This window comes from Myotis davidii, unplaced genomic scaffold (assembly GCF_000327345.1).
Source record: "Myotis davidii unplaced genomic scaffold, ASM32734v1 scaffold299, whole genome shotgun sequence".
Taxonomy (NCBI): domain Eukaryota; kingdom Metazoa; phylum Chordata; class Mammalia; order Chiroptera; family Vespertilionidae; genus Myotis; species Myotis davidii.
In genome coordinates, this window is record NW_006293088.1 from 9,354,506 (window position 1) to 9,362,047 (window position 7,542).

General features: G+C 60.6%; 1 protein-coding gene across 2 annotated transcripts in view; it reads left to right on the top strand.

Moving 5' to 3' along the window:
* The window catches only part of ACOT7 (acyl-CoA thioesterase 7), a 73,150-nt gene that overhangs the window by 37,812 nt on the left and 27,796 nt on the right, over positions 1-7,542 (top strand). For both annotated transcript variants that reach the window (XM_006766760.2, XM_006766761.2), the window contains exons 3-4: positions 1,010-1,166; positions 3,960-4,051. In XM_006766760.2, the coding sequence (XP_006766823.1) occupies positions 1,010-1,166; positions 3,960-4,051 (249 nt within the window). The remainder of the gene's footprint in view (positions 1-1,009; positions 1,167-3,959; positions 4,052-7,542) is intronic.

Consider the following 7,542-nt stretch of genomic DNA (forward strand, 5'->3'; position numbering starts at 1 on the left):
CGGAGTGGGGACGGCAGGCGTGGCCCTTTCGCTGTCACCCTGACCCCTGCCTTGTTGAGACCCGATCAGGCCTCCACCTCCGGCCTCACAGGGCCCAGGCCTGACCGCTCTCCGTGGTGAGCCCTCCTGTTCCCGGCCCTCCCCCGTCTGACCCGTGCTGCGGGCCAGGCTCCTGGAGTGGACGCTGCTTTCCGGCGGGGAGTCAGGCGCTCGGCGCCCTGTGAGGCGATGAGGACCCACAGCCTCTGCTCAGGCACAAGGTGTCCGTCGAGTCGTGCAGTTCGCAGGTGACAGCGGCCACGCCGGCACTGCGGCCTGTTGAGCAGTGCCCTGGGGACACGTCCCCGTGTCTGTCCTCCCCACTACGGAGAGCAAGGCCAAGGGTGCTTACCTAACGTCCCGGGGGCTGGGGACCTTCTGTTCCTTTAGAATTTTGAGTCATGAGAATGGGTTGCCTGGTTGCAAGAGAAGTGAAATTTACATAAAAGACCAGTGATGCTAAGAGCGTGTCACATCACCGCAGGCTCTTTCCTCCCGCTGAGCGAAAGAAGCAGAGCATGAAAGTGTGAATTTAGTCTTTACACAGCTATTTAAGGACGAAAGCTGCAAAACAGACCGAGACACAGGAACCCATGAGTCAGCGAACCCCTGTTCTTAGGGGACGCGCCTGGGAGGGGAGATCCCACAATAGACATTGTCGTCCGTGGCGGGAGGAGGGGCGTCCCTCCTCTGTCTGCTTGTCTCTGTCTCCCAAGTTCCCACATAAGCTCGCGTGTCTTTCTCACCTTTCATCAGGCGAGTCATACGTGTCTTTTGTAGGAAAATTGGATAAAAGCAAAACGCCGGTCGCAGTCCCACCCACAGTCACGGCGCGATCTCTGGAGGGTCCCACGGGCATGTGCGCTCCCGTGGTGTTGCCTTAGGAATGTGTGACAAAGTCAGGGCCGTTTGGGGGAGCACCTCCGGGGCGGGGCTCGCCGGCCGGGCTCACCGTGTCTGCTCTTTGCAGGAGCGCTGCGTGGCCGTCCTGGCCCGGGTCGAGCGCACCGACTTCCTGTCGCCCATGTGCATCGGCGAGGTGGCGCACGTCAGCGCGGAGATCACCTACACGTCCAAGCACTCGGTGGAGGTGCAGGTCCACGTCATGTCTGAGAACATCCTCACAGGTGACCGCGCGCTCCCCGCTCGGGTGGGTGGAGGGGTGCTGCTCAGGGGCTGGTCCCAGCTCCCCCCACAAAGTGAGCAGCTGCTCCTACCGGGGAGACGGCACGGCCTGTGTCAGCAGCGAGCCCAAGGTCTGAGTGTGGGGGCCCTGCCCGCCCTGCCTCTGGCGGCTCATCCCCGGCAAAGGGTGGGAGTGGCTGGGAGGGCACAAGTGCCCCGCTCCCTCTGCACCTCTTGCTCTCCCCCCTGCCCCGCCAGCCTCCGCTCCCCTGCCCCAAACCAGGTTTAGGCTGAAGCTCACTGGGCGACCTTTGACTCTGGTTTGATCCGAATATTCTCTTCCTTGGTGTGGTAACCATGGAAACCTGTTTTCATCCTCCCACTGGGCGCTGCAGGGGAGTGTGGCTTTGCTTCTAACTGGCACTGGCTGCTTTTTATAGCCCGGCTGCTGCCGAGGAACAGGGCCTCCGTCCCCTGGCTGCTCCTGCCCCCCAACCCTCCATTCTGCCCCCCTGCCCGCACCCAGGCACAGGAGAGCCCGAGCCCACCCGGTTCTGGAGGAGGGAGCTGCCGGGGCCTCGCCCCTCCTCCCGACCACCCCCCTCCAGGGCTGAGGCTGCCTGCAGCGCTGAGCTCAGAGCTCGGGGAGCGGCTAGAGGCTCCTCCCCCAGGGCCAGGAGCACAGGGTGACGGTGGCCTCAGCAGGCCCGGCTGCAGTGAACACAGGACCTTTAGCTGAGCAAGGGCCTGGGTGGGGGAGTGGTCAGCGTGCCTGTGCCTCGCGTCTGTGGCCCGAGCCCTGCACAGGGCAGGTGGTTCTGGCATCAGAGGGACCTTTTGCTGCGGGTCTCGGGCTGTGGCACAGAGCCCTCGTTGGCGTGAGGGCAGAGGCGGCGAGGGGACAGCCCTGCCCTGAGGAGGTGCCGCGGCCTTGCAGATAGCTCCCAGGACTTGAACTGCCCCCAGAGGAGAGCGGAGAAGCCGCTCAGACAGGCCGGGGTGGCACTGCCCAGCTCTCAGACACGCTGGGCTTTTCTCCACGTCCTGGTCATCTTGCCCTGGACCCCGCTAAAGAGCCGCCCCTTTCTTACGCTCGCCTGGTCCCCCCTGTTTGGATCTGTTTGCGTCTCTTTCTGGGACCCTGGTCTCCCAAGGCCTCCCTGTCCTGTTGTGTCGCTTTTTGCCCACATGTCCCTGGGGTGTGAGCCCTCTGAGGGCAGGGCTGCGGCTGCCTTGTCCACTGCAGTCCCCGACGCCCCGAGCAGTGCCGGGCCCTCACGAACACCACGGGCGGGCGGTGAGCTCTGACAGGTACGGAAACAGGTTGGCAGGGAGCAGCCCGGCAAAGCTGAACATGAGCTGTTTGCGCGACGTCTCTGTTCTCAGCCCCGTCTGTGTCCCTCCCGCCCGGGCCACGGTGCCTGTCGGGAGGCACTTGAACGGCACACACCCAGGCAGGCAGACGGCTCTTCATCTCCGGCAACTGTCAAAATATTCCGCTAACCGGGGTGCGGTTGCTGTAAATTGCTCCAGAAAGTAGCTGGGAGCTCTTAGGTTCTGAAGTAGACGTTCCTAATGCCGCAGCTGCCTTTCGATGGTTTTATTAAATGATGGGGAAAGTGCAATTAGTATGTTTTGCCTCATTTGCTCCCTGGCGCTCATTTGGGTCCAGAGGAGGGCCACTCGGGGTTTCCATGGAAACCAGCTCGTCAGGCTGGCTCTAGCTGAGTCAGACAGGAAATCTTTATTCCCAAAAGCAGGCTGTCAGATTCGCTTTCAGTCGGAGTTCAGTGAAAAGACTCCCCATGTTTCCTGTGGCTCCTGCACGCGGAGCCTGCTGTCCCAGGTGCTGTGGGCCAGAGCTGCCCCATGGCCTCTCTCTCTCTCTCTCTCTCTCTCTCTCGCTCTAATCATCCCCTCAGGTGAGGGGAGGAAGCCGCAGCCCCGGGGTCACCTTGGGAAGGCAGGTCGGGAGGAACTGTAGGAAGTGAGCGCCTGGAGGGGCTCCCCGGTCCCTGGGCCGCTCCTCGCCTTCCCGCTTCCTCTCCATTCCACTCGGTTTCACGTGGAAAAGGCAATTAAAAATGTACATACTGATTTCAGAGAGGCGGGGAGCGGGAGCAAGAGATGAACATCAGTGATGAGAGAGAATCACCGAGTGGCTGCCTCCTGCACGCCCCCTGCTGGGGATCGAGCCCACAACCCAGGCATGTGCTCTGTCCAGGAACAGATCGATGCTCAACCACTGAGCCACACCAGCCAGGCGTAAGAGGCAGTTTTTAAAAGACATCCTTGCAAATACTTCCCCGAAATTCCTGGGACTCAGGAAGCCTAGGTCTGTACTCAGAATGGCACCGAGTTGCTGTGTGACCCTAGGCAAACACGTTGACCTCTCTGAGCTTCGGGCTCCTCCTGTGCAAGTGAGGGGACGGACCAAGTGATTGCTTTTGGCCCACGTTTCTCAGCAGATGGGGCAGCCCCACTTTGCCCTCTATTTAAACCCCTTCACAGACAGCCTGTCTGGTTTTGGGGCCTCCGTGTTAGCAACTGCCAGAAAGCCGACAGGCCTGGGGAACGTGCGCGCGTACACACACACACACACACCTTGAACCAGGTGACCTGCAGTCTTCCCAGCAGCCTTTGGGAATGACAGGATTGTGGGTAGGGTCCCCTTGCTGGGGGTCTGTGCTTGCACGTCATGGCTAAAGGCCTGGGGGGTCAGGGGTCAGATGGTGGCGTTCCTGGCGCCCGCCCTCCTTCCCTAGGCCCTCACTCCTGTGGTTTCTTCTCTGAAGGTACCAAAAAGCTGACCAACAAGGCCACCCTGTGGTACGTGCCCCTGTCGCTGAAGAATGTGGACAAGGTCCTGGAGGTGCCTCCGGTTGTGGTAAGGAGGCCCCTTCCGTTTCTCTCGGGGCAGATGACAGAAGCCGGCCACTCCGATGGTGGAGGCACCCCGGGGAGCCAGGTGGGGCCCGGGGAGGGGTCCCTGTCTCTCCGCGTAGGTTTCATTCAAGCTGGGTATGTGAGTGTGGCTGGCCCAGACCCCAGGGACACCCCGCCGGGCCCTTTGTCCCACTCTCTGACCAGACAAAGGGCAGGCGGCGGCCATGCCTGGTGAGGGTCCTCCTGCCTGTTGACCTGAGACAGACAGACAGTTGGACATTTCTCCCCAAACTGGGTTTACTCAGGAACAGCAAAGAATGGCAATTAGGGACACACAGTCTAATGGCGCCACCCACAAGTCCGGAGAACAGAGGAGAGGCAGGCTCTTATAGAGGGAAGCGGGGTGCAGAGGGGCTGCTGTAAACAGTTCATTGGGGGAACTGGGAGTCCAGAGTGTGGCTGCTTCTCGTTGGCTGAGTGGCTGCCAGGCGAGGAGAAGATCCCCCCTCCTGCTGGAGTAGTGGCTGGAAAAGGCCTTCCAGGGGGAGATGGCGGGCGTTTCTCCTGAGGGGCAGCGGGTGAGTGGAAGGCAGGGGAGCCCTCCACCTCCAATTTCACGAGGTTTCTGTTCACGAATCTTCACGAGCTGAGAGCCAGGACCGCCGGCAGCCTTGCCCCTCAGCCCCCCTGGGCCCCTGAGGACCTGAGCTTAGACAGCCCTTGGCTTCTCCGGGCGGCTGCTGTGGGCAGACGCATCTTTGCGTGGAAAGGCTTCGTCGTGTCTGCTCCTGGGGGCCTCTGGGAGGCAGGGTCAGCGGGCAGCTCGGGGCTCCTTCCCCACAATTGCTCCCTCACCTCCTCCTCTTGTAACTCCCGTGTGGCTGGATGTTCCCAGGACATGCGTGAATGGCTCATCCGTGAGAGCCACTGCCCTCTGCTCTCACACCTGCGGGGAGAAAGCAGTTCAGAGGGAACCAGATCTGGGCTCTTGAGGCACGTGCCCCGCGCGAGGGCCCCTTCCTGCCATCGAGATGCGTATAGAACACGATTTTAAATAACGGACTGGAACCAGACAGCTATGGACCCCTGGCATTCCTTGGCTTGCGGCCACATCACTCGGAGCTCGGCCTCCGTTGGCACATGGCCCTTCCTGTGCGTGAGAGAGGGAGGCTCCTTATTTCTTATCCAGACACGGGTCACCTGACTCAGGCCCGTCCTGCTCTGTGTGACCTCAGCTCATTGCACCTGCACAGACCCTTGTTCCAAACGGGGCCACGTGCGCAGGTTCCAGGGGGACAGGAATGTGACGACGCTGTGGCCAGAGCCTGCCCGCGGGCCCCTCCCTCCTCATCCCGCCCAGCTGGGCTCTGTCTGCCCATGTGTGGGAGCGCCTCACTTTCCAGCCGCACTAACTGGGGGTCTTGAGACCCAAGAACCAGGAGAGTTTGAGGCCCAGTGACTGTCCTTGTTAGAAACTGTGTACCTACCTTGCTTTCATCTTTCCCACGGAGTCCTTGGTGCTGAATTAGCCACATCCCATGTAAATATTCCAACACAATTATTTTTACTGATTTAATTTCAGATGCTACAGAATTTAGAAATCTCCAGCAGGCCTGTCTCTGGCTTCAGCGCCATATGATACTTTTTTTAAAAAATTATATTTTTATTGGTTTCAGAGAGGAAGGGAGAGGGAGCAAGAGACAGAAACATTAATGATGAAATAGAATCATTGATCAGCTACTACTGCATGCCCCCTACTGGGGGCTGAGCCCACAATCGGGGCTTGTACCTTGTCTGGGAACCGAACCGTGACCTCCTGATTCATAGGTCAACGCGCAACCACTGAGCCACGCTGGCCGGGCCATGTGATACTTCTTAAAGGGGCGGCACTGAAGGGAGACTCCGGGGCGAACATGAGCTTTAGCTTCTCTGGCTCCTCGGGGCCCACGTGCTGTGCTGCTGGGTTTTGGTCAGTTGAGGGAGGGGCAATGTCCGGCTCTGCTGGCTCCTGTCCCTTCCCCGCAGGGACAGGGCAGCTCCCCCCACCGCCCCTCTCCCCTGCTCGCGTTCATCCTGGAGGAGCCCCAGTGGCTCCCCCATTGCCTTTGTTTAGCGGGTTTGATGAGACAAATACCAGCCTTGCCCTCCGAGAGGGCTGTGTGGACGCCGTCCCTCTGAGCGGAAGCAGAGGCTCCAGACGGGAGAGCCCCACGGCTCCCAGCCGCAGCCCTTGCTACTGTGGGTCTGAGCTGCTTCCTCCCACATGGGTGAGGCCCATGCAGAAGCCCCCGTCGATGTGAAATGTCGTCTGTTTTCATGGCCAGGCCCAGCCTCTGTCCTGGTTGGACGTTTGCACACACCTCAGAGGTGCTGCGGTCAGTCCAGACCCCGCAGTGTAGCCAGCCGGAGTCCTTTTGCATGTATGCACGCATATTACATACATGTATATCCCATGCCACATACGCATAAGGTACCTCAGGCACACATCTCTGACACATCCCTCCCTCTCACACACGTGCACTCGTGGGTGCACTGCATGTCTGCCTCTCACCCTGTGCATGGTCATCGGTGCAGGACTTTGCCACCTTGTTCCACCTTTTCCCCAGGGAACAGGGACCTCAGGCCCTTGAGGGGAGACGGAGGCCGCTGGTGGCTGGCGGGGCAGCTGCGGCCGAGTGGCCACCGGAGAATGGACATTTGGCTTTCTCGTGGGCTTGACGTTGCTTGAGTTAGGAGGTTCGAAGGACACCCCTAGGTCAAGGCCACAGGCATTGCGCTGACTGCAGTCCCAGGGGACACCGGGGTGCCTTTCCCGGGAACCTTTGACGTGACCCCCTCTTCCCCCCCACCCCCCTCCCACCCCCGTACAGAGCTGCCCACACTCGGCCTGGACCTTTGGGCTGAGCTGTCTTCTGCTTCAGATCAGTGGGTGTGTTGAGCTCTTGGAGGTGAGAGTTGGGTGCCAGCCCATCACTAGAATGTTCTAGTGATTTTCCCCCAAGATTTAAGCCAGCAGGGAAGCGTTAGGGAGGAGGTGTGTCTTCCCTGTCCTCGCGGCCTGGGTCAGGATGCGGCCTCCGTCCGTCCCCTGTGACCGGAGGCCGGGCCCCATGTTACCCCGGCAGGCGGCTCTTTCAAGTCTCTGAAAAGGCATTTCCTGAGGACGCGAAGGTCAGCGGGTTCGACTGAGGCCGGCGCGGGCTCTCCTTCGCAGCCGCGGCCAGGGCTGGGAACCAGTGTTCATGGAGGGCGAGGTGGAGTTGTCCCTGCAGCTGAACACTCCAGTTCGTTTCTCTTGAACGAACCACTCAGCTCCTTTCGCAGCCCCTGTGGAGGCGGGCTCTGAAGCCGAGATAACGGAATGGAGGTCAGACCCTAGCACACGAGGCGCAGAGCCCAGAGGGCAGCCCGGGCGCTTAGAGCGGCTTTGAAAGAGGCTGCAGGGCCCTCTGAACTGGATCTGCTTAAGCCGATGGGCTTGGGGCCGGGGGA